The 26,446-nt window shown below is 40.6% G+C and overlaps 1 protein-coding gene across 1 annotated transcript in view; it reads right to left on the bottom strand.

Moving 5' to 3' along the window:
- Positions 1 to 26,446, bottom strand: part of ZMIZ1 (zinc finger MIZ-type containing 1) — a 472,323-nt gene that overhangs the window by 176,045 nt on the left and 269,832 nt on the right. Inside the window, 1 exon segment of the mRNA XM_073353233.1 lies at positions 6,964 to 7,077. Within this exon segment, the coding sequence (XP_073209334.1) occupies positions 6,964 to 7,077 (114 nt within the window).

Raw genomic sequence — 26,446 nt, 5'->3', positions numbered from 1 at the left:
TGCAAAGTAACCCTTGTGGAAAAGTTCACACAGCACCTCGTTTTCCTTTGCAAATTAGAAGACACACACAGGTTCTCGCTAGAAGAACACAAATATGTGTTTGCATTTTATGTATGTTTCTACTTATTTCCTCCAAACTGTTTTCTGTAATCTCTCTGGAGTCTGTGGTTTGCAAGAAAAAAAAAATGTAGGCAAGATTTCCCTCCACCTCCTTGCACGTTCTCTATCTGTTTAAATGGATTTCTGTTTAAAATTACATTAAGTTCTCATTTCAGGAGTTTTCATGGGTCAGATATAAAAATCAGTTCTAGGATTACTGTGAGATTGACATCATTCTGCATGGTGGTAGTGGTCATCGGCTAAGGTTATATCCCCCAAAAGGAAGTGTCCCTTAAAGGGTCTTATTTAACAAGGAAAGGGTATTTAAAAAGCTAAATCTAGCTCACTATAGGTCGAAAAAAACCTGTCCATTTTCTTTTCTGGCAAAGTTTCAGTAGCTCTCTGACAAACTCGGATCTTACTCTTAAAATGAGAAAGCCACACCTGTTATCTCCAGTATATTCTCACTGGCTCCTATAGGAGCAATTTCAACCTGAATAATGCCAAGTGCAGATGCACAAAGGCAAATCTATTCATTAGCCTAAAATGTGGTCACTGGGAGAAAAGAGATACTGTGAAAATTATGTTTTGATGTTCCACGCATGCTATGTATCAGATTCACACAGTTTACCAGTCAAAACAAGATTTCCATAACTGCTGGCACTTCAAACTCAATCTAGGATCTGAAAATCATGGGGTGATGGCTTTCTGTTTCTTACATCAACAACAGTGATTTTGCAATCAAAGCAGGCAACTTTGCAGATGACGCACAGAATGATATGCAGCATGTTCTTTTGCAGCTATATTGATTCAGTGGGACTGGCAGAAGGAGAAAATAATTGCTTTTGTGATTAAGCTAAGAAGAGCTAGCTGAGACCGTACACAGGAAACTGGGGTGTAGCCCCGAACCTACCATTTTCCAAGAACCACTGTTTGGATCCAAACCACAGTTTGAGGGATTTGAAGTAATTTATCTTTTGTAAGGGTAGAGCTCTTATTTGTTATTTCAGCAAAAATATTGGTTTTAAAGTGAACTACCCAGGGAAGAAAACGGCTGTTCATGCAGATCTGCCAAGCACATTAGACGGGCTTTTCATAACAGCACACAGGTCTGTGTTGAAGACCTGTTCTTGCATCTCACATTTCTAAATTTTACAGTTTGTGAATGATGTTCTGCTCATTTTAGAGAGAGACAGTCCTTTGTTCGCATTCTCTGAATACTTTAGGATTGGGATGTTGCCGAGTGTTTCCTGAGTGCTATCCTATAGCACAAACTCTACATTAGAAAGTTGTTCTTTCATGTCATTTATGTGCTGGGAGGAGTAGTTGCATGTTGAACTTTTTTTTTTTTTTGCAGTGTGCAAAGAAAATCATGTCTGTGTGTTGTGTGAAAAACTTAAGAACAAAAAAATTTCTTTATGCATGGAAAAGGAGGAGCCAATACTGCAAACCTTTCTAATGTTTTGTAGAAATTCCTGGGTCATTTATCAGTGCGCGAGCTGCTTTGGAATCCCGTGCAATGCAAATGTTCTAATGATGCCAGAGGCTAAGTGCTTTTTAATTTATATCCCAAAAGTAATGAAGTTCCAAAGTAATTTGTTTTCAAAGGTCATTTTAGGGATTGAAGAAATAAAGAACTAATAATCCTGCTGCAATGGAATGAACAGACTTTGACACTTTTGGGGGGGAGGGGAATCATACTATAATCCCCCCACAAGGTAAAATGATTGATAAACATTTCCAAAGATAAGCAGCTTTGGCTCTAAATATCAGAATATGCAGTTGCTAAATTAATATTAATTTTGCTTATGACTAAGGCCCTACTTGAATTGCGGGATGACTGTCAAATAATTGCGGCTGGGTTGCGGACAAGACATGGAAAATCATGGAAAGTAATAATGGACCTTTATTAATTGCGGTAATTTGGAAAAGCCAGAGAAGTCCTATTTGGTTAAGAAAAATTTGCTGGAACAATATAAACACTTAAGTATTATGCTATGCCAGCTAATTTTTTTGACATTTTGCTGCAACTATATTACAGTCAGTGCATGGGGCTCAGAGCCCGAGCCCCAGCCACCCAGGGTGACAGCACAAGCCCCACCCACTATCAGCTCGGATAAATGGCTTCTACTGTATTAATGACGAAAGAAGCGTGTGTTGTAAACCTAAAAAGATATGCAACATTGTGGACTATGCAAAGTGAGCTAATTAAAATAAAATTGCGGTGGAAACCTAATAGTACGGGATCCACAATTTCCACAATATCATAAATTAAGTAGGGCCTTACTTATGATTGTTTTGTTACTGAAAATAAGGTACATATTCTCACTGTGGTCACAGTGGAATTTGATGCCCTATCAGCTGCATCGACTGCAACTTGTAAAGAGGTTGTGGCCACTAGTTTGCCCTCATCAATAAGGGCTTGAAACTGAGCCCTGTCCTTCTGAAGCAATGTGTTCCTGACATCCAGGAACTTAAAAGAGTAATTCAAGAAATCGTATTTGGCATGAAGGGCCTGAGAGTCTGAGATTTGATACTGCAGGGATGGTATATGTAAACACCTTCCACCCCTTAAGGTCAAGATGCCTGGCCTCCCCATCTGCAGGGGCGGCCCTTGGGTGCTGTTGCCAGGATCATTCAGTGGCTGCCTGGACCAGTAAGGAGTTCAGGGAAAGGTGGGTGAACAAGAACTCTGCTTCCTTAGCTTCAACTAAGTATTGCTTCTCTGTCTTCTTGGGGATGGGGGCACAATCCTTAGCCAGGATCCAAACGCAGAGCCCAAAGCACTAGGTTTTGGCCCCTCATACTGTTGTCTGGAAACGCCGTGTTGGTTTCTCCCCTACTTGTGATTTTTACAATGTAAATGGATCTTCCCGCACTCCTTGATGCCAACGTATAGTCCAACGTTTTTGGCTAGACCTGGCTTGAGATGTCAGCCTCTTTTCTTTGTCTGGAAAAACTGTTTATCAACTTCCCCTGACATGTCTGATTTAAACACATTCCAGTCACATATGACCAGCACATCTGTATAATTCTTTGTAGGTTAACCATACATTCATCATGCAACCAGGGCCGTCCCTAAGGGGTTGCGGGCCCGGGGCAGAAGTGATGGATTCGTCTCTTCCGGGACTGGTCGTGCCAGCCAATCGCACTGGCCCGTGTGGCCCCACAAAGCGCAGGGCCTGGAACAGTCTTCCGGATTCACCCTACCCAAGGGAAGGCTCTGTATGCAACAATATATACCAGTGAGTTATAGTTTTCCAGTGCTCTATTGTGTGCCATCTTTTGGATTAATATCATGATGACAACAGTGTGAGAGACGCACAGAGCTGGCCAGGCCAGGCCATGACTCACTGCTACATAGCCGGGGGCTCATGCCATCTGGCCCCGCAGTGCTCTTAGAGTCACAGCAACACAGCCCCTGCTGGTTCTCATATAGCTTCATTTACTGAAAGTGCAGCCTGACTGGAGCCCCTAGGCTGCAGGATATCCAGGAGTTTATGCTGAGGGTCCTGGATTTCCTCTAAAGAGATTTGGAGCTCTTCTGCCACTCTCTGTAGGAGCTTTTGAAACTGTCAATGATTATCCAGGGGAAAAGAAGACGCTGGCGCAACCACCTCATCTAGCAACAATGATGGAACCCGTTTCAGAACCAGTATTACCAGTGGATCCAGCTCATCTTCCCCTTCTTCCATGGGCTCAGGGGATTCAGACTGTCCCCTTGGAGCAGAAGGGTAGTAAGATTTCCTGTAGGAACAGATGGATTCTAGGTAATGTGTGTAAAGATGCCATGGGCACCAATAAGGCCGGTATGAGGAGTCGAAGGTAAGTTGTGATGGGACCACCTGTCCAGATTAGTAAGTTCCTGTCTCTGTGGTTGAGGGTGGTTCCAGGAAAGTCTTGATCCCGTCTGGGCTGAATTCACTGAGTGGAGGAGAAGTTGGTTCCACTGGTACATCTGTCTCTCCCAAAGATGTAAAGGTCAGATCCTGGTTCCTCAGTGGTGCTGACAGATCCATGGAGAGGAAACTGCTGCTAGTGCACAGCACAAGGGTCAGACTTCTCCCAGAGTCCTGCACTTCCACAGGCATTTGTATCTCCCTGGTGTGGACTGCTCCCAATAACAAGGGAGATTGTGGGACCCGGAGGACAAAGGTATCATCTGGAAAGGTTGTGTCTTGTCACTTCACATACCACTAGAGTAGGTATAGACAGAGGCCCCTTGCAGGAACGTGATGGTACCACCAGTGAATGAGTCACCAACATCACAGTTTTCAGTGGTACCGATGGTTCCCAGTCCTTCAGGTCCCAGTGTTTTATTTAGGTGGTACAGCAACTGGTGTCGAGGTAGATGCAGAGACCATTACCGAAGGAGACTTGCTCCCTGGAATCTTTTGAACACAATCATGCGGCTTAGGAGTGCCTAAGTCCTTATGGCTTGGGTGTGAGAGCTCACCCCACTTAGATGGGGCTGTGGAGGAATCTCTCCTCCTACAGGAGGGAGTCTGTGAGAGTGCCCCTTCTTCTAATGAGATGGCCCAGTCAAAAGTTCCTTCCCTCTGCACTCCTATCCTTGCCAACTCTGGCCAATGCACAGGGGATCTCCCGGGCTTGGGTCGACTGGAACCTTGTTGCATGCTCCACTTTTGAAACCAAAGCTCTCATGTTTGCTGTGTTCTGGTGGGGGAAAGCAGCACATGCTGCACTTAGTGGCGATACGAGCTTCTCTGAGGCAGTAGAGGCAGAGCTGGTGGCCATCCAGGCCAAAAAGGAGCAGGGGCAGGAGATGAAGTTTTTGAAGCTCAGTAGCCAGGGCATAATCCCAGGATCAATCCCTTGCTGGGAAGCCAGGAGGGTTCCTGGGGTGGGAATTCTAACACACACTAATGTAGGGATTACCAAAACACTAACAACAACAAAACTAAGACCAATACAGAATTTGAATATTTACAGGACGAAGAGAAAGGAGAAGCTCCAGACACTGGAGGATTTTGACTTAGGCCAGGAGGGGGTAAAAAGGAACTGGAGAGGCGGAGGGTCCACCCCCTCTTTTATGTGACGAACACATGGAGAGCAGGGGCATAGGCACGGACCAATGGAACTACTTGCAAGAAATCTCTGGCACATGGAGTGCATGCATGCCCACAGTGAAATACACATATCCAACACTCGAAGAGGGAGGCCCTAATCCCAACTGAAGCCTTTGGGGGCTTCAGATATAATATTATATATGTGTGGCTTTGTTTACATTGTAAGTTTTTTGGGGCAGGGAGCATCTTTTTATTTTGTGCTTGTACAGCACCTAGCACAGTAGGGTCTTGGTCCATGGCTAGGGCTCTTAGGTGGCACGACAATACAAATAATAAAAAATACACAAATGAATAAATAACAATAAATCATTCCGATGGGGGAAAAATAGGCAACTGGTCATGAGTGGTATCTTGGGGTCTAAATGGGCGATTCTCTGTCACTTGCACAGAGTTGAATCAATCAAATGAAATAGAGCAGGGTGAGCTTGGCGTTCCTTTTCTTTCTTGCTCTCTTATTGAGCTGTCTTCAGCCATGAGGTCAGGTGGGCAAAGTTAACCCACAGACACAGGAGTCTACATGAGTTCATAATGCGCCAGTCTTTCATTTGTCTCCTTTTCACAAGCACCAAACTCAGACACAGTGTTTATCAATAGCCAGATACAACATAAATTTATAGGGACAGTATAACTATGGCCACATTACATCATGTGTGTATTTTGATAAGTCAGGGAATTTTCTGAAGACAACTTACAGTTTAAACATCATCAGAAGTCTATGGAGTCCAATAACATTTATAATTCTCTCAAAAAATATTTCCTGCTTGGAAGGATGATATGCAATTTCTTATAGATCACTAGATTCATTCCATACCTTGACAGAGTTCTGAGAGATGCTATACACTTCAACACATTAAGATGGAGCCATTCCTTAACGTTTGGAGTATTACAGCTGAATCTGGCTCTTAGTAACTGCTATATGTATGCTCTTTACAAACTGTATGAAACCAATTCGTGTATTTTTGCCTGGATAACAAGCATCTGTCAACACTTATGCTGAAGAATGGCATAAGCTATCTAGGTGATCTATTTGTTTGTCTTGCTATTTTGTAGGCTTTTGTTTTAATTTATCTTTATTATATAATGTTATGAAAATAGCGAGAAAGCTTTTGAGTACCCCCACCACATAGTGTTTACTTGATTTTGTGAATATTTCTGGGCTGGATTCTAAATCTGCCAGGCAAGCGGCACTGTTCAGAACAAAAATTGCTGCTGTTGTAGTCCCTGAAATGTACATTCTGCATTTGATCATTGCTCTTGGACCAATCACCGCTCATTTGACTCACACAGGCAGTCCCATTAAAGTCAAAAGCACTCTCACAAATAGTAAGGCAGGATTTGACCCACTTCAGCATATGAAACAGGCTAAGCCAAATGAAATGGATTTCTCTAGAGTGCTCATCAGCTGACGGACTAGCCCTGGTTACCTCAGAAGCGTGTCCTTCCACCCACTTCTTCAAAAATAAGCAATAGGGGAGATTTGTCTGAAATTTCGATGGCTCCCCTCATTAGTGGCTCAGTTAGTGTATATAGAGAGATGCAGTATAGCTATATAAGATTTCCCCCTCCAAATGATTAATTTCCTATTATCTTCTTATATTGCATGTTAAGTAACATTAGTCACCCTGATTGCTATGAAATAAATAGATATTAGTATGTGGGGATTAAGGAGTCATGTGCTGTACAAAAGCAGTGACTAACTGCAGACTCAGTTACCAGTCTTTGACAGACAGCACTCAGAGAGGAAGAAATGCTATCACAGAAAGAGTTGACGTACCGTCAAACAGCCCATCAGACTCTGCTCAAAAGGTCTCTGGAAAGCTCTCGGGTCTCCACACCAGTCCAGGAGCTCTGTAGCTGCATTATGGAAGTTTGCAGGATTCTGTAAGTGCTGAAAAGGGGGGAAGATTAAACAACATGGTAAATAAATAATGTTAACTGCTAGATGCATTCTCTTCAGCACACTATTTCAAAGCCAAAAAACCCAGGAAATGGTAAGAGATCCAGTCACATGAGTGGATGAATAGAGTAGACCAACTTAATTCATTCTCTATTATCTGTATATTGCTCCTAATTTAATTTTATTGCGTAGAGGTAATGATGCAACTGAAAGTCCAGATCCAGTTCCCCAAAACTTGATGAATTGTGCCCAGAGATGTAATGAGTTGAACTAGGACACCAAGGCTCACCAACCCCAACGCTGGGCAGACTTGAATCTCATTCTGCATTTCAACTCTTTTCCTCAGGCCCAACGCCAACTGCTGGAAAGGTGGACACAGAGCCAGCAATGCTTTTAGAATAGCTAGATTTCAGTATCTACCCGCTTACTGAATTTGGCCCGAGTGCCTTACTATGGACATTGCTGATACTTATTAAGCAGTTTGACAACTGTAGCTAGCCTGTGGTTGCAACAAATATTGAGACATGTACAGCGCTGTAGCTCAGGATAACAGCACATGGAGGAAAACATTGACACCAAGGTATGGCTTTGACATTGCTACAACTGAAAATACAAAAGCGCGTAGAGTGTTGAGAAATATCCAGAGGAAATCTCACAACCCCTGCAGGGGCAGAATTTCATTAGCCGGCATGACTTGGAGAAAGAAACCCATTTAACTGCTGCTCTCTCACCCTCCCCTGCACTGGCCAAATTACAGTCCTGTTTTGGGAGACACCTAGTAGTATTATTTACTTGAACTGAATTCCACCCCATGCTAAAAATTTGTAAAACTTTGAAGTACTTGAAAACCAAAATGCTCCAAATTTTTAGCGTGGGGGTAGAATTCATACTTCAAAGTACTTGAAAACCAAAATGCTCCAAATTTTTAGCGTGGGGTGGAACTCAATGTACAGCAAGACATTAGCCATTACATCCCCTGAGAAGAGAGCATTATTTGTCTGGATTTTGAAAACAACTGACATTTACATATATCCATATCCCTATCTGGATTTGTATAAGGTCACCATCAACATGATGCCTGTGTGCCTACTTACTGGTACAATGTTCACATCCAGGATGAGGATACATTATGGGCACAAGAGAGCCACATGGTACAAGTCTTTGCTTGTCGAGCCTTCATTTGTGAGGTCTTTGGGGAAAGGCCATTTTTTATTTGGTGTAAAGCACCTAGCACAGATCAGGCACGATAAGAATTTTTGTTATTGCTGTTAATAATAAACTAATAAATGCTATTATTAAAACAACAATAGAATTAAAAGAAGAATAAAATAAGAATTCCTTACTAATGGAGATAATCAGTTCCATAGCATATGAGGTGTATAAAGGGTTTCCACTAGCCTGTGGTGAAATGGCCTCGAGCTAACAAGCCAATGCTTTCTAGCTGTGGCTGTAAGGCTCATATCCTCTGCAGATTGGGCATAGAGAAGGCCCTGTAACATACACTCACCAGCAAATTACGTACTTTCTCTGATCAAAGGAAGCTCAACCCGACCTCTGAGACTCATAGTCATCTGAATCCCAGATAAGCCCCTATTTATGATTGCCATCTTCCTATACTTTCCCCTTTTTATGTATTCATTTATCTAAGAGCTGGAGGACATATTCTATGTCCAGGAGAACAGCACCTGGTTATACCAAAGTTCTGTATATTATATCTGTCCTTCATACCTTGCAATGGAAAATGCAAAACAAAAACCCCCCAAACCAAACCTCATTATTGAAGGACTACACACTATATGCACCAGGAAATTGTCAGCAATTCCTAGAATTGCCATTTTAAGGAGATCGGACTGGCCCATACAGTTCATCAAAAGGGTGACCCATTAGCGTCCTCTCTGGCATATCCAAATATCCAACATTGAGAGTTAACCAAATTTTTTCAAGCCCTTTGGCTTTTTGCTTCACAGATTTTGCATAAAAAGGACTTCTGTCAATGTAAAACTTGAACTCTCCAGCTCAACAGAGCCAGCAGTTTTGACAAAAACGAGGTGGTCAGTGATGACCCAAAACTACTTTACTCAGTTTATACAGGTTCCAATAAGACTTCACAGGAATTAAAAAAATACTGATATTAACTCTAAAGATTCACTTATTTCCTTTCCCATGTGTATCATCATAATCTCTTGTAAGTATCTTCCTAAACAGGCTACATACACAGTGATGCCAGCTCTCGCAACAGGTGTGATGTTCCACTTAAAGACCAAACTTCAAAAGACAAGAACTCACATGGGAAACTCAGCTTGATTTTTAAAAAGTAAGGTCCAAGCCTTTGTGGTTGCAGAGAAAAGTCTGAAAATGTGCACCCAGAAGACTCAAAACCCAGAAGGCAAATAAAAGGAAACCAATCATAAAAGGAATTATAAATAATAAAAGGAATTTACTAAATTCTCGTTATTTTTAAGCCAATCTGATGATTTTGGGGGGGTTGTTTGACTCATGATTTTTGAATATTTGAAGTTGGCACTGCTATAAACATATGTCCTACATACAAAATCTATTCACATTAAAGGCTATTCAGTTCTCTCCCCCTCTTATTCTCATGCCAGATAAACCAAATAAATTAGCTCCAAGACAGCGGAGTGAAAACAAGTATCCTCCCACACCAGGGTGTGACAAGCTCTTATGTCTGTGACCTTTTGGATCCTGTTACACTAATCCTTCTTCTATGGAGGATCTTTGTCAAAAGCCCTTACATTGACAAGAGATGACTGGTATGTGGGACAGCAAGTTTTAAAACAATGGAAGAATTAAAAAAAACAAACAGACATTATGCAACATGGTATCTTCCTACTAAACAACATGGAGCCAAATTTATACCAACTGCGTGACTTCCTCTGGATTGTATTTTCAAAGCAACATTTCCATGCCAGCTCAATGAGAGGAGTCAAAGCTCTTTGTATACTTATGAATATTAGCATATCCTGCTAAACAAAGAAAAGAGTGATCTTTTATGTCTGTTATAAAAACCAACTGGCCAAGTAGTTTAGGTTATTTGTCCTGACTGTAGCAAGCAGAAAGGTGAGAGATTGGGAGCCTTCAAAGCTGCAAATATCTGTTGCAAAAACTCTTAGTATCTACTGTCATTTCAATCCTCCATTCTCATTCAGCAGAAAAACACAAAAACCAGCTCAAAACCCCTTTAAAGCATCATACTCCAAGGACAACTTCTCCTGCGATAATGCGTCTGCAAAAATTGCAGAGAAAGAAAAATGTGAGCATAACTGGAGCACAAATCATACTGTGATAATCACATGCTGCAGGGCACCAAAAAGATTGCATGTTGCAACCTCAATAACACAAAACCAACATTAAATATAATAGAGAGGAAATGTGGTGTGGACGTGTTGTTGGGCATTGTAGGTTTCGCCACCAAGACTAAGGCCTGGTCTACACTCGCGGGGGGGGGGGAGATGGGAGGGGCACGGAGCTAAGTCGGTCTAAATTATGCAACTTCAGCTACGAAAATAGCGTAGCTGAAGGCGACATACTTAGAGCTACATACAGCACTGTCTTCACTGCGGTAGGTCAACTGCTGATGCTCCCCCGTTGACTCCGCCTATGCTTCTCGCTCCGGTGGCGTACCGGAGTCGATGGGAGAGTGCTCAGCGATCAGTTTATCATGTCTTCACTAGACTCAATAAATCGACCCACACTGGATCGATCGCTCCAGAGGTAAGTGTAGACATACCCTAATATATATTTTTAATCATACATGGTTTTGTAAGTGATATTTCCATTGGACACATCCTGCACTGAGAGAAAAGAACTCACCAATCCTGAACACAAAGCACAGAAGAACATGGCTATTTTTTGTTTGCGGTTTGAGATCATTGGGCACAAAATGCATTTCAGTATCACTTCACCAGCTCCATCTACAGTGACCACACACTCAGAATATGGAAAAAAAATAATTATTTTTGTTTTACTGATCGTCAGGTAAGTCTTGTGGCTCAACTTTTGAGTGCTGAACTTGAGATATCTTAAAGGGGCCTGATTTGCAGAAGTGCTGAGCACCTTCCCTCTGAAAAATCAGGCCTCCTTAAGAAGTCAAGTTGGACACCCAAAAATGGAGGCACTCAATCATTTACCATTTTTGGAGATTTAGGCCACCATTAAAGAGACCTTAAACATGGGTTCAGTTTTCACTTCACTGTATCATACCCTAACACCTATTTAATGTGAGTCTATCAAAAATCAATATGCTTTTACAGGAGTAAAGGACAGAAATAAGTTTGTTTCATTTTTAAACTTCACTCTAGAGATACATACTCATCTCAGTGGAATATGTCACAGCAGAAGCTACCTCAAAGTGAAGCTACTAATGCAATGTCGATAGTGACTTGGACTTCAATTAATTATGCGTTATGCAACTCTCACTCAAGTCTCCATCTTATCAACCCATTGCACTTAGGCTTTCTTTTTTTTTTTTTTTGCGTGGTCAAGCACAGTAGGGACCTATCATAAATCAACCACTAAAAGATGGGTCTCTACAAAAAACAATTTTATATACACACACAGCATGCTGAAAACTTGACATCCTACACAGCAACTGTGCTACTGAAAATTAATTTATAGGTTAGTTATGCAAGATGAATAACTCCCCGCCTTTGTCAATTCTGTCAAAGACAAAAGTCCCAACTAATCTAAAGGAAGAAAAGAATTTGCCAAAACATTAATGGGTTAGATCTCCATCCTCTTTCTAATTTTCTCAGAAATAATTTTTAAAATAAATGGGGGGGGGTCCCTGAAATTTCTCAGGATTACAGAGACCAAAGATGTTTTCTGTGGGTGGGAATGGGGAGCTGAAAGGAAACCACGCATGAACCAAAATGTAAATATGAAGAAGAGACTACATCCTAGGAAATGTTGCCTTATGCAAGAAAACATTAAAAACTACTACTACGAACAAACTGAAAACTTCAGCACTCACTTTGGGCTACTACGTCTAATACAGTAAGCACACAAGACATTAACAGGCTGGCAGAGCTCTAAGCCCGAAGATTCTACAAGAGAACCACAATGTTTAACCTACAACCATGATGTTTAAATACGTGTTACTTATTATTTTTTCATCACCAGCAATGTGCTCAACAGTGCAGAAGACACTTGTATCAAGGTAGTCGCGGGGAACTCACAATCTAAAATAGAAACAAACAAACCAAGACAAACTGTAAGAATCAGTTACTTACAAGACTGATCTTCAATATTACTTAATTTTACTATAAAACAGCTATTGAAAAAACATCACAATGTCATTATTTCACAACCTATCAGAACCTTCAAGTGAAGTTTCCAGAACTGAGCTGTTATAAATAAGTGCTTCTTAGGACTCCAGCTGACTTAACTCAATGAAAGTGAAAGACTCAAATGCACAAAAATCAGCGACATGCGACTATATATTGTTATGGGCAGGAATCACCAGGTGGTGCTACCAGTCTCCCAAGCTCTTTTTCTTGCAAGCAAATTTTATTTATTTATTTATTGATGCAGTATCTTGCGTAGGGGAGCTATGGCAAGAAGCAAGGGAGTTCTCTCTCTGCCTTAATATCTCACTAACTTCTTGAGGCAGAGTTGCTCCCTGGGAAGTAGGAATTGGTGGTTGGGCTGAGATTCCTGAAAGAGAGAATTATCTATAAGTTGTCTGTGAGCACCTCTGCTTTGGAACTGGTATATATGTATAAATAAAAGAAGCTGCATTAAGATTATATCTAAACTCTGCATCACTGATTTCTCCTTCAATGGGAATTCAACCTGCAAGGCCCTGACATCTGACACCGCTCATCTGTGGGCCTACAACAGGGATAGGTAATTATTTTTGATCAAGATCCACATTTCTTGGGCAAAGATATAGTCAAGGTCCAAACTCCATAGAAAATAATAAAAAAATAACACCAAGGATAAGTAAATAAAAAGATTTGGGGGTCCGTCCAAAAGCATCTGGCAGTCTGGATTTGGCCCGCCTATTGACTACCCCAGCCTACAATATGTAACCACATGCATATCAACCTGCACACACACATCAGTATATGACAGTTCATGCACACATAGATTTTTAATTTTCAAAGGATCCCAAAGCACTGTAAAACAAAGTCATATACCCTTTATATACTGCGTTCTCTACACCCCCACACCAAAATGCATGCCTTATACAACTAAAACCTTGAAAAAAAAAATTTAGGAAGACAGAAATCAGTTACCTGGAATGAAATACGGCTAGGATACCAGGTATATCTCTTCTAAATATAGAAGATTACAACCCAGATGTATACCAACATGTTGTAGATATAGCAATGCAGTAAATACTAGGACAACAACAGTGCAAAATTAAGAGTAATTACAGAGGGTTAAAGTTATCATGCATATATCAAGACTCCACTAACATGACAGCAATAATATGGAAAACAAAATAATTTCAGTGCAGACTCTGTGTTTTTATATGTTGCTATGGAAATTAAACGTGGAATTTTAGTTTACAAGCTTGCATATTTTTGAGGGGGAGAAATATTTTTTTTCTTTTCTTTGAAACATGCCTGGCTCTGAAAACACACAACTAATTTACCATAGCTTAACTGCTGCTCAAATGGGATGTCATGCAAATAGGGTGCTTTTGAGTAGCAAACTGCTTAACTATGCTAAACAAGTTATTGCATTTATTTATGTGATGTTGCACCAAATTATGAAGGCTGACTCAAGTCATGTGTTTATTTTACCCAGCTACGTCTGCTCTGTGTCTCATGTCTCGCTTCAATTGAACTTCTGAATGATAATGTAACTAATCACACAGACGCTAAGACATGTTGCTAGATTCTAGGTTAATTAACAGTGGCCTAGAGTCACTGCATTTCTCACATGGATAGCCACTTTGGCCCCTGCCTGCTGTCCGGCTTCACTGGCCACACAAAGCCTTGCAATTTTGTATTAGAATAGAAGAAAACTACTACCAACAAATGGAGATTGTCACTGTGTGGAAAAAGACATACAGTATCAACTTGCTCCAACTAGTCATATATTGCCTTTTCTACACTCAGAAACTAACCCATGACTCCAAGAACTGGGGATTAAAAAAGATATCCACCAAATATCATGAGACTCTATATTAAAATCTCAAGAGTTGGCAACACTGAAATTGGCCTAGTTCCTTTGCAGAGAAGTCAATTAACACCAGCTGAAAATCTGGCCAAATTTATCTACCTCTAAAAGCATTCTCTCCATCTCTGGCACTCCCTAAACCTATTCCTTTAATAAGGAAGACATGGAGTCCAGCTGCTTTTGCAGATTCCACCAGCCAAGAAAACTTTTTTGGCTGAAAAGATCAAAAACTATCATTTCTATCTAAAATCAGTCAATGTTTTCTAATCATTTTCTCCATCTTAATATTCACCTGGACTTGCTTTTCGCTGTGTTTAATGAAAATATACGGCACCCTTGAATACACACACAGAACAGCAAAAAACAAACAGGAAAGCTGAGAAGGATTCTCTGCAACTTAAACAATACTGAAGCAGAATTAGTGTGGTCCTGTGTACTAGATAAAGCAAGCTTAACGCTGAAATTAAAATAAATTGCCTGTCTGAATAACGTAAACATAACTCTCATTCAGACACCCTTGCAATTGACTAACTGATAGGAGACCAGGCAGTTCTCTGTGTATAGCATATAAATATGTGGCTATTAGACCTATATTGGATAAGTCACTCAGCACTACATGCAAAAAGCAAAGGACCTGCATATTAGCCATGATCATTCACTGTAATTCATTAATACAGCCTTTTATTAGTCTAAAAGCTCAGTGAGTAAGCCCAGCCATGATCCCCTCCCTCTCATGCATGGATAACTGCTACGGTTCTTCATTCATGAATTAAGTCCCTTTCTCACTCCCAGACATGCCCTTCATTGGCTCTTATGGAACTAAAGTGGTGTTGTAGAAATATCAGTCACTAATTGCTGATGTGCTTCTAAAACGGAAAAAGCCATGACCCAAAATAGGTGGTTTTTCTCTTTTGTGACGGCTAAGGTAATGTGATTATACATCTGAGAGTCTGTAGACGTAAGGAACTATACTTAGTAAATTAAAAACACAACTGAAACCAAGAATCAAAATGTCCTCTCTTTCTTCAGGAGGATAGAGGGAAATATTGAGCTATTTTCTTTCTTCTAGGGAATTGAACTGTGCTTATCTACATACAGCTATACATAGTGCAATTCTCTAAAAGGAATAGCTCTACGGACTCCTTCCGGAGCAAAGATTGTTTTATAGTTAGGCAAATAAAAAGGCTCAAGCTATGAACTTTGCATCCAGATAGAAACTTTTCCAACATTCAGATGCTTTTCTCAGTCAGACTAGTCTTTAAACAATAAGAATATCTTGCACTTATATGGAGCATCTTTCATCGGAGGCTCTCAAACTGCCCTACAAATGTTTATTAAACTTCCAAATACTCCCTATTATCAATGGGTAAACTGAGGCACAGACCGATTAAATGACTCATACAAGGCCACAGACCTAAGAATTAAATCCACAGCTACTAAGAGAAGATACAGTGAAAGCAGACCGCCTTTAATACATTTCAGTATTTGCAGTTCCCGTTTCAAGCGAAGGAAAACAATAAATAGTGAGCAAGGAAACAACATCTTTATCGAGAGCATTTATATGAAAAAAAGTCAGCACAGACAAGCAGGGTCAAATTCAAATGGGTAGGTATGTGCCACTCCCATGGAAATCTCTGAGCAAAATTCAGCGTTGAAAATAGACACAAGGAACTGTATAGTAATCAATGAGGCAGCGTAACTTACACTGATGCAGAATTCAGCAGACATGCAAAGTGTTCTCAGTGTACAAACCAACAGACCATACTGTGTGTTAAGAGGAAAAGCACCGAGAGTGTACAAAATAAAGCAATGCTTCCAAGCTTAATTATCCCCCTGCTTTCCTATTACACCTTTTCTGCTTCTTAATCTTATACGAACACATTTATTGCAAAGCCCCATTTGCTTCCCCACCATTTATAAGTGAAATTCTTTTTTTTTTTTTTTTTTTTTTGCATGGCCAATGCACACCAAATCAATTTCTAGGGCTGCACAAATATTTTGGAAATTTTGACAAAGAATTTTTCAAATACTGTTGCTGGGTTTTTTCAGTTTATAGAGTGGTTGAAATTTTTCAAAAATTTGAAGTTTCAGCTAAAGAATGTTCATGGAAAAATGTTTCACTACCTTTTTTTCTGAAGTTTTCAACAAGCTGTTTTCCAACCTCCTTGTCCCCAAACAGGTAACTGACCCCATTCTGTAGGTCAGAACTGAATCTGGCCCACACTGAGTTTTCCCAGCTCATGTTAAATAGTCTATTCCCATGAGAATATTGCCCCTGTGGGCAGGGGATCACTTGCAAAACAAAGACCACTCTCACGATACACAGATGTTTGCAGAATTGATTCCAGAATTTATCCAATTTATTTTTCAAAATTTAAATAGCAATGTCAGCTTAACCACTTTGCCGTGTTGGTCCCTTAATTTAGTGACCACAAGATTTGCTTTTGAGCTGCGGAGGGAGAGTGGGGGTGGGAGTAGGGGATAATGTGTGTCTGGGAGCAACTCCATCTTATCCACCTACTTTAAAAAGCCATGGTATGTGTCAGCAATATATTCATCATGAGGCTGTTCTTGAAAACCATTAGCAGAAGCTAAAAGAGCTGAAATGAGGATTACTGTTTGACTTTGCTGATCAGAATTACAAGGGCTGCATCTCTTTTCTGGGTTATATGCTTAGTATATAAATAGCTGCAGTACACACTGAATATTTACAATAGAACCTTTATCTCCTATTAAGGCAGAAAACGACAAAAGCACCTTCTCTGTAACAAAAATTATTGGGTGCTGTTGCGCTATGCTCTGCCCCGGCCAATGTGCTTTTGCGGTTTAAGACCTGAGCCTGGTATCTTATTCTCATAGCCAGCAGAGAAAACTGGCTCACTTTAGCGGCAACAGCTCATTTTGCTCAATAGTAATGCATATATCCAGTTACAACAACATTTGCCAATCCAATCTTTAGCCATGTCACCATCACCACCTGAGGAATGGTAATACGCAACCTGGAGCTATCAGATCAATGTGGTACATGTAAGGGAGGCCTGATTTGTGCTTCCCCTTCTGCCTATTCTAAGGTGGAACAAGAGCAATGTTGATCATAAGAACACTCCATGACACACAAGGCCACATGGAAAGTGCCGGACATCTGGATTATCATTATGGACACTGCTTCTTGAGTCCTTCCTTCAGAGAGGAGAAAAGTACCTTTCCTTCCCAACATCCCTGGGAGGGGGAGAGCGTGGCAAGCAAAAGAGAAGCAAGAAGCCACAATGAGTCTCAAGATAATCAGAGCATAGTTATTAAGTTGCATCTTTAATCATATTTTCCTGACCAGGCATAATGATACAAAGCTTCAGTATTACAGTGCAAACATCAACATGTAAAGTTAGGATTTCCTGGCACAACTATTTGGTGGCACTTCAGGACCCTTTTTAATAATTATATGGTTCCTCACATCTTCATGTCTAAGCATCACTGCCTAAGATTATTAATACCAAAAAAATTATGACATCTAGTATATCTAACTGGTGCACTACACTCATATAGGAGAATGAAACTAGACTGGTCAATTTCATTTTCTAGCCACCTTGACCTGGTTCACATGTGCTAGCTCAAGGCACTAGTACTTGGGATTATATAGCACTTCTGGAGAACTTTATGTATACTTATACATTTACATCGAAGATATATTAAAAATAAAATGCCTGTACATGAGTTCTAGGTGCCCCAACAAAACTTAAATGCACAGTCTCTTAGAATATCACTCATAAGTTAACATACCCACAAGAAAATACACAGCAAAATATACTGCCCCTTCCTATTCCACACAAAGCCCCAGAACTTCAGCAATTATGTACGATTTTGCAGTGTCCCTAGAAGGTCAAGAAACGTGGGCCATTTTGGAGCAGGAGGGGTGGGGGGATGAGTTCCAGAGCGAATGGGCTTTCAAATAGAACACACTCTTTACTATGACCCTCCGTCTTAAGCTGGGGGACAAGCTAGAGCACCTTTGCTGATCTCAACTCCAGAACAGTGATATGGGGAAAAGGGTGGGTCTCTCAAGTGGGCAGGTTCCAAGCCATTTAGATCTGTGACATCCTGTCTGCTGTGAAATTTAAGTAAGACTCATGAAAACATTTGTACTCATACTGGACTCTCCCCCTTCTCCATTTGATTTCAAATATAAAAGGTTATAATAAAATACAACACCATGGGTGGGTGAGTCAAACATTTACCTCTTTCCATTATGGGTGGGTGAATACTGGATATTGCCCACTCTAGTTAGCCAGGCTGTTTACACAAAGAAAATTCAGCAAAGGTGTTGGGGCGCTTTAACCAGGAACCAATTTAATGATATAGGAACTTCCATCTGCAATGCCTGTGCCATTTAGTAAGGCTGTTTGAGTTCTTAAATATCTCAACATGTTTCTGAGTTACCATTCTCAAGGTATCTGCCAGCCGTTCCCTCCAAAATATACCAGGTCGCCCTACGTGGATGACAACCTAAACCTTTACTTCAGGTGAAGTTGTTAATGGATTTTATTGACGGAAGCTGATTTGTTCCACACACATGCTTACTTGTCTTGTTTACAAGAATCTACTTGCACAATGTATTTTAAAATAGGATATATGGAGACAACAGTAGGGTCCTCAGTCTGCAAAATTCCACATTAGGAACAATTATATAATTTGAAGCTGAAATGACAGCATTCTGAATTATCTGGGTTTATTCATAAGTAATGTCTGAACAGTTTTTGGAAACCGTAGATTGCTACACAAGTGCTAAATACAATTGATAAGTAATTCTATAGCACCTTCCACTGGAGAATCTTACCGATTTACAGATGTCAATGAAGGTCACAATGTTCCGAGAATGATAGGAAAGTATTAATCCTTGCCTCTTTCCAATGGACCAAACTCAATTTTTATTCTATTTTCTCAATTCTAGTGGCATAAGGGCAGGGATTTTGTTGAAAAACCGTAAGAAATCCACAGTCAACAGTCAAATTATGTACACTGTATTGGGTTTGACACGTACTTTTTCAAAGGTTTTTTACTCATTTACTGAACACTTTCAAATGTTTATCATCTGTCTTCTTTGTATTTCAGTGTTTTAGCTTTATTATTTTAATCTCATAGTCCATACAGAATGAATAGAACTGATGCCAGTCTAATAAGACATACATCAAAACATGTCCTACTCTCACCAGCTCCTATCAGCAACCTATACATTCTTAACATGTTTCAAATTCGTACATAAAATGTTTGCATGAGAATGATTTTTCAGTATTCCTAGGAAAGACTAAATTTGCAATACTCATTGAAATAAAGATAAACATGCATTCAGAAAGCCTCTGGGCTATTTTTAGAAAGGGCCACCTATAGCAGGAGGTGCATGTAATTGATTAACCTCTTCATTGTTTTAAATGGCCAACCTGAAGGTTACAACTAACACTGGAAATTAAAGTTCCATCGCCAATAGCAATTTTACGATTTCCAGTACAAAGGAGCATTCAGTGATGATTACCCTGAGAAACAACACAAGACATCTGAATGTTCAAACTTTGTTCCAAATCATAACCTGATAAATTTAACTTAATTTCTCACATTATGATCACTTATAGGGTGACTTATAGCTGTAGCTCACGAAAGCTCATGCTCAAATAAATTGGTTAGTCTCTAAGGTGCCACAAGTACTCCTTTTCTTTTTGCGAATACAGACTAACACGGCTGTTACTCTGAAACCTGTCATTATATAGGGTGACTGTTTCAGAGATTCAATTTGAGGGGTCAAATTCCCGAGACCACTAGATTTATAACTCCGTACTTTTTTTTTTTTTTAAATCATCAATGTCCACTCCAGTTTCAGGAAGAATATTTGTAATTGGCATTGCAGGCAGCTGTTCAGAGTTTGATTTAGTCTTTAAAAAGTCATCAATTCCTTTTCATGAAAGCCCGAACAAACATTTAAAAATGCTTTTGTCTGACCACAAACAGTAGACAAATACCCCATAGAACCATTAAGTGTCCTTAATTTTCCAGGACACAACAATGACACTTGCCATCCACCTTCCTGAAACCTAGAGTCCAAGCATCCACTTTCCTTCTCCTCTTCTTGTTTATCCCTATCCTAGTCTGGAAAAAATAGGACTGATAATTCTGAAGGGAAAAAGGTTTTGCAGGCAGCAATACCAGACAGGAATGCACAAGTTTGTAGGTATATACCCTATCTGTTCTACTCTTTCTGTCCCTCCAACAGAGGCTCCAATAGGGCTCTTTTAGTTACAGTCCTATACATTTTGCCCATTTCCATCTGCATTTACAGTTTTCAGTGTAGGACTGCTTCAAAACAGAGTAATAAATAATTTGGGATCCTGGATTTTTATATAAGCTAAGAATCCCAGTAAGCATCAGATTCAAAAAAATCCTTTTCAGGATTCATTTCAGACTCTCACGTTTGGAGTGAAATGAAAACTTGTCTTTAATTAAAGCTCTACCAGGCACTGCACTGTTGCTTCTGAATCTTACTTCTGCTTTCAGACATGAGTAGAGGGAAACTGACAGTTAAAACGTCCTCTCCCTTCCAATCCTGCTGCCAAAGGGGAAAGCAGGCTGGCCCAGGAGTTCCTGAGCTAGAACAGGAATGCAGTGTCCCTGAAGACCATGACACCTGGAGGTCTCCTCAGTCACTTGTGCTATAGGGCTGGGCCTGTTGGATATGCCCCAAAATAACCCTCATAGCCTGCTGAGTCATCAAATGATGCTCTCCTTTTAGTTGCTCCCTCGTTTCTATCCTCTGGCTTCAATTTCAAGTTAAACGAAGTGCTTGTTTACTAAGCTAAACTGGCTAGACAACGTTACCTGTCCAATGCACTGCTCCAAAGCTTGAATTGTTTGTAGTATCACCTCCTCCTCATTTTCAGGCTGTGAGAGGCTGACCAAGAAGGGATAATCAGTTGTCACCGTACCTCTGATTCCAACCCCCATCTCAGCAAGTCTAGACTGCTGTAACAATAACTTTGTAACTGGAGTAACCGCCAAAGTTCTGACCTCAGATTCCTGAGCAGCCCTACTGACTCTCTTCTTGGGAGCCATAATGCTTCCCACAAATAGCGAGAAAGGGAAGAGGAAAACCAGGAATCGTCAAATGCTCAGAGTAGCAGAATGGCACCTCCTGGTAGGTAATCAGACAGTTGAGGACACCGAGACCCACCCAAAGAAAAACAGTTGCTGCTGGAAGTCAAAGTTTCAGCAGCACTATCTCCCCCACTGCTTCTGTAACCAGTTCATCCAAATAGGAAGTGACCCTCCCCCAAGGAAATTACCCTTCTCCTTTCCCTTCCTTACCCCATGTACTTCTGTGTTTTATGCATTTGGGGGAGGAGGGCAACTCTGTGATGTCAGCTTCTTTTTCAGTTAGAAATCAAACAGCTCAAATGCGGGGAGGAGGGCGGGAAGATTTCTGGCAGCTAGCCCATACCAGCTAAAGAAGAAAGGGTCCATTATGCCATGGAACACCATGATGCTGTTAATATAAATGGCCATTATGTCTGCTTGGAAATAACAGTGTCTTTCCCCTACCCTGATCCAAAGAACCTGATGGAAAATAAGTTACTTCAATTGGCATTGTAAAAGCTTCTTCCCTCCTCCTTAGCAGAGCAGAATGTCAGGGCTGATGGGAGACTTTTCTCAGGGCTTGTCTATGTGGAGAGCTAGTGCATGGTAAGCTGAGATGTAAATCTGTAACGCTCTGGCCTGCCATGCATTGACTGGCCATGTGGACTCTGCTAGGTTGAAGCAGACTCTGGAATTTTTAGTGCACAATAGGAGGGTCCACATGTGCAGCAGGCTAGAGCGCTGTAGATTTACGCCCCAGCTTGCTGTGCACTTACACTCTGTAGAGACATGCCAATAAGCATTTGTGGAAACTTACAGACACCTGGGGACTTGCCAGAGCAAAAAGGAACATAGGGTAACATTTTCAAAAGTGCCTTAGTGACTCAGGAGTCTGTTGGCCATATTTCAAAGGTATTCAGGCACCTAAAATGAAATCAGAGTTAGATCCTGTTGGAAATCCCACTAGGCATTTATCTGCATCTGTAACAGACACCTAAGTACCTTTAAAAATCTGGTCCCAAGTCCCATTTCCAAACGTGATATAAGCACTTAGGGGCCTAAGTCTCATTGAAAGTTAATGGGATTTCAGATCCTAAGTACTTAAGTCACCTTTGAAAATAGGACTTAGGACCCCAAGTCAATTCTGCGCTTTAAAATATCTAATCAGCAGACTTTTATCTGGATATTGGAATGGCCCACACAATACCCGTTATTAACAGCAATAACATAACAGATTTACGGACTTAAACAATTCATACACTGATTGGGTTTGAACCATTAAGTAAATGAAGGTCAGGCTAACTTCTCACCTAGCAAGCAGGACATATTCCACAGTTGTGCAACTGATTCCATCACCCAAAGACCTAAGTTAGGTACACTAACCATTTGCATGGTAGATAGTGCATACCTAGTTGGCACTAGAGAAAAACAAAGGCCAATGTAGCGAACAACCAACATACCCTGGGGTGCAGCTCAAGGCTCAGACACAACCTCCAGTTTGAAGATGCATAAAAATGGTGAAAACTTGTGTTTCTTTTTAAAAATCGAATCTCTCTGCAGTTACCCACTTTCAGAACCGCAGCATGCTCTTTGCCCCAGCACACCTACCCATGTTGCTGTGTGGTTTAACCAACATTCTGAAATTGCATTCAGTATCACAACGTGCTGTCTTGGTGCACTGCACATTAATAAATGAGAATGGACTTTCCTGTCTGGTGTACGGAGGAGCACGTTCCACCATCACCGACAGAGTTCTCTTTCAGTTTTAGTGGCAGAGATGTGTGAAATGGAAGGACCAGGGTGCTAAAAGAGAGACAGTAAGAAAATTTTGAAGAAAAAAATTGATAAAAAAACATTATTCTGTATTTACCCCTCCCCCCATTTTTGGACAGATCTAATCTAATCTAGCTGTCCATGGATAATATATTAATTGTATCCATTGTCTGAAGCACATGGATTCATTACTGTACTACCACATATAAGCATATGAAAGGAAATAAGCAGAACCTTGCTCCTGTGAAGATATTCAACTTGACGGACAAGACAAAAACGGGGTGTCAAAAATCAGAGACATGCTACCATCTGTATCACATATTTATTGCAGAGAGAAGGCCAGTTGCTAATCAAAGAATTCCATGTGCATGATTGACCCATAGCCTTTTGGATTTCCAGTATTGTTAAAATTATAGCCTTTATTTACCCATGAAAATCACATGCCGTTTTTAGCAGTAGGTCAGATGAGATAATTACGTGGAAGAGTAATAGTCTTCCTAATATTGTAGACTTTAAAGACTAAAAGCTTTGAGAGCGTACATTCCCTCTATGAAAAAATCACTCATCCCTTAAAAACAGGTGCTACAATAAAGCAATTGATAGAACTTGGGGAATAGGCACACTCCCCACTAGTTGAGCTCAAAGAGTTGAAGGATCATATTCAAGAGGCTGCACCTTTCATAAACCCAGCCAGTTCTCAAGTAACAAGCCACCCAAATTCTGCCTTTGACACAAACATGGGTACAAAGCATATGTTTCCTTCCCCTGGCCTGTTTAAACCACGCCACATCTTTTTCTCTTTCCCTCACATCCTGACTGCCCACATCAGAAGGGCAGCCTACCAAGATGAAGGATCAAAGATGGTAGAAATGTTGATTGATAAAGTCTATAAATGGGAAGACTTTTCCTAAACATATTTGCCCACAGCAGAGAGATGTTCCAATGACCGAGGAGGGAAGCATACAGGCCTATATGTAACTATACAGGCCTCAGGAAAAATAGGAGCAAGATAGATAGTAGGACACTTTTGATGAACAGACCAACCAATAATCTATAACAAACATGACTTTTTTTAAGGTAAAGAAAGGACCTTTTTCAACCTTATCTTTATTGGCATAAGCTATTGGATAATTCAGTATTAAAAACAGCAGTAGCTACATGGAACTACAACAACTAATAAGAAGGTGTTTCTGCCCAAATATTCTCTATGGCAAAATGCCATTAATTTTTAAAATTAGTGAATTATGCAACTTTCAAGTATCTTTATCTTTCAAGTATCTTTACACTATTAACCCACGCCGGTCCATATTAAACACTATTAACAAAATACATTAATAGTGCAGTGCTTTTATGCTTATGAGTTGGGAACACTGACATTAATTTCCAACAAGAGATTTTGGAAAGTAGGAAGATTTTTTTTCAAATGGTTTCAGGATTTTCATGCTAACAGAAGTTATGCAAATATGTGAAGAATCCAACTTTCCTGGCAAGTTACAAAAAAATCCAAGCACTGAAAGCAGAAAAAGAAAAAGTCTGGTTCCAAGGTTAGTTTGCAATTGCAGAAAGAAAGAAGCAACACAAACACATACAATTAGACTTTTTAGCATACATCTATCTGCTGAATGGCCAGCTAGGCAATAAAAAGCATTCAAACCACAGCAATTCAGCAAGCTCCTTCTTTGAAGAGAAGGGGAAGAAATGCTAATCTGCTTCTAGAAATCAGCAATATGATGTGTGCTTCCCATTAGGTTGGGGTCAACGAGTGATAGAGCATCGCTTGATGTGATATTGCTCAGTGCACCCTGATGTAACATGACACATGCAGCGGAAACAGCACTCTCCACTCCCACCACAGCAAAATACCCCCAGATACTAGAGAACCTCCAGATACTTCCTTTAACCTATTACTGGAACTAAACGTGGCTATTTCAACACAACTTTTACATGCATCATGAAGGCAATCCTCAATCCAGGATCAAGATAGCAGGTGTATTTTGAAAGGGGTGATTTCCTTGTAATTTTTACATGGAAAGATTTTCTGACCTTCCTCACTTCAAAGATTTCACAAAAGCCATAAAAAGCTACATGCACACAGAGCCAGTTCAGAAAGCAGCAGACAGCAGCCAGAAAGTCTCAGGGTTGGGGCAGCTTTACATTTTGGATCTAGATATTTTTAAGGTTACAGGGGTCCAATCCAAAGACTTTGCAGGAGGCCTGGAATTTGCTCATACTGCCTAAGAAAAATAATGGATGGTATGACTCAAGTCATTATTTACTTGGCTGAAGTATCACAAGGGTATTATGAGGAATGAGTAAAAAAGCAAATACTACAATGGGAATGACAGGATTGTTGGGGGTACTGGTCATGGGATATACAGTCAGTCTTTTATTATTATTATTCTCCTAGTGGCTAGCTCATATCCAACGCAGTTGTTTGGCAGTTACTGAAAGTTACCAGTGTGAATAAGGCTATTGCGTTGCCTCCCAAAATACACCACAGTGTTGAGCACTCATTGGGCAGTCACAGCAGAGGACTGAAGGAGAGCATGGAAACTAAACTACCCTCTCACCCCTGTGTGGGCCAGTCAGACCAGTGGTTCTCAAACTTTAGCAACCCGAGGATCCCCATTTTGATTTAAAAATTTTTGGCTCCCCCCCAAGCCTCCCCCGCTCAGCCCCTTCACCCAAGGCCCCACTCCACCCCACTGGGAGGGAGACGGAGAAGTTGATCAGTGCAGCCAGCGACCTCAGATATGACTCACTGACTCCCTGGAGTACCCTTGCAGACCTCCAGAGGTCCACACCCCAGTTTGAGAAACCCTGGGCTAAGCTATATTAGCCAGATGGTGTGGGGGATCTGTCTGTGCTGTAAGTGTTCTGTGAATAAACAGAGCACTTCAGTTTGCAGGGGCTACCAGTCCTGCACTTTTGATGAGCACTTCGCTTAAACAAACATGTAAAAATGTAACTAAGGTTTATTCCGCACCCACCCACCCTGCCCCCTCAGTTCACCCACAATTCTCCTTTGTGACATGGTGAACTAATTGTACATACCTAGGGAAGAATATCACTTAAGTTTTTCTACTGAACACTGAAAAAAATGTACCCTTGATTTTAGAGAACATACTCCCATGTATGCTGTAGTGTTCACACTGAGAGACCACACAAGCTGTTACAGTTTCACAGAAGGCTGGTAATTTTTTTAAAGAGCTAATATATTTCCTTGTCTCCTGTTTGTCCTGTTTTATCTACTCTGAAACATTTTTGTTACTAATACACCTCATTTCCTCGCTAACGGATCAATATACAGGTTTTTGTTTCCTTT

This window comes from Lepidochelys kempii, chromosome 7 (genome assembly GCF_965140265.1).
Source record: "Lepidochelys kempii isolate rLepKem1 chromosome 7, rLepKem1.hap2, whole genome shotgun sequence".
In the NCBI taxonomy this organism is placed as follows: domain Eukaryota; kingdom Metazoa; phylum Chordata; order Testudines; family Cheloniidae; genus Lepidochelys; species Lepidochelys kempii.
This window is presented reverse-complemented; position numbering and strand designations above follow the sequence as displayed.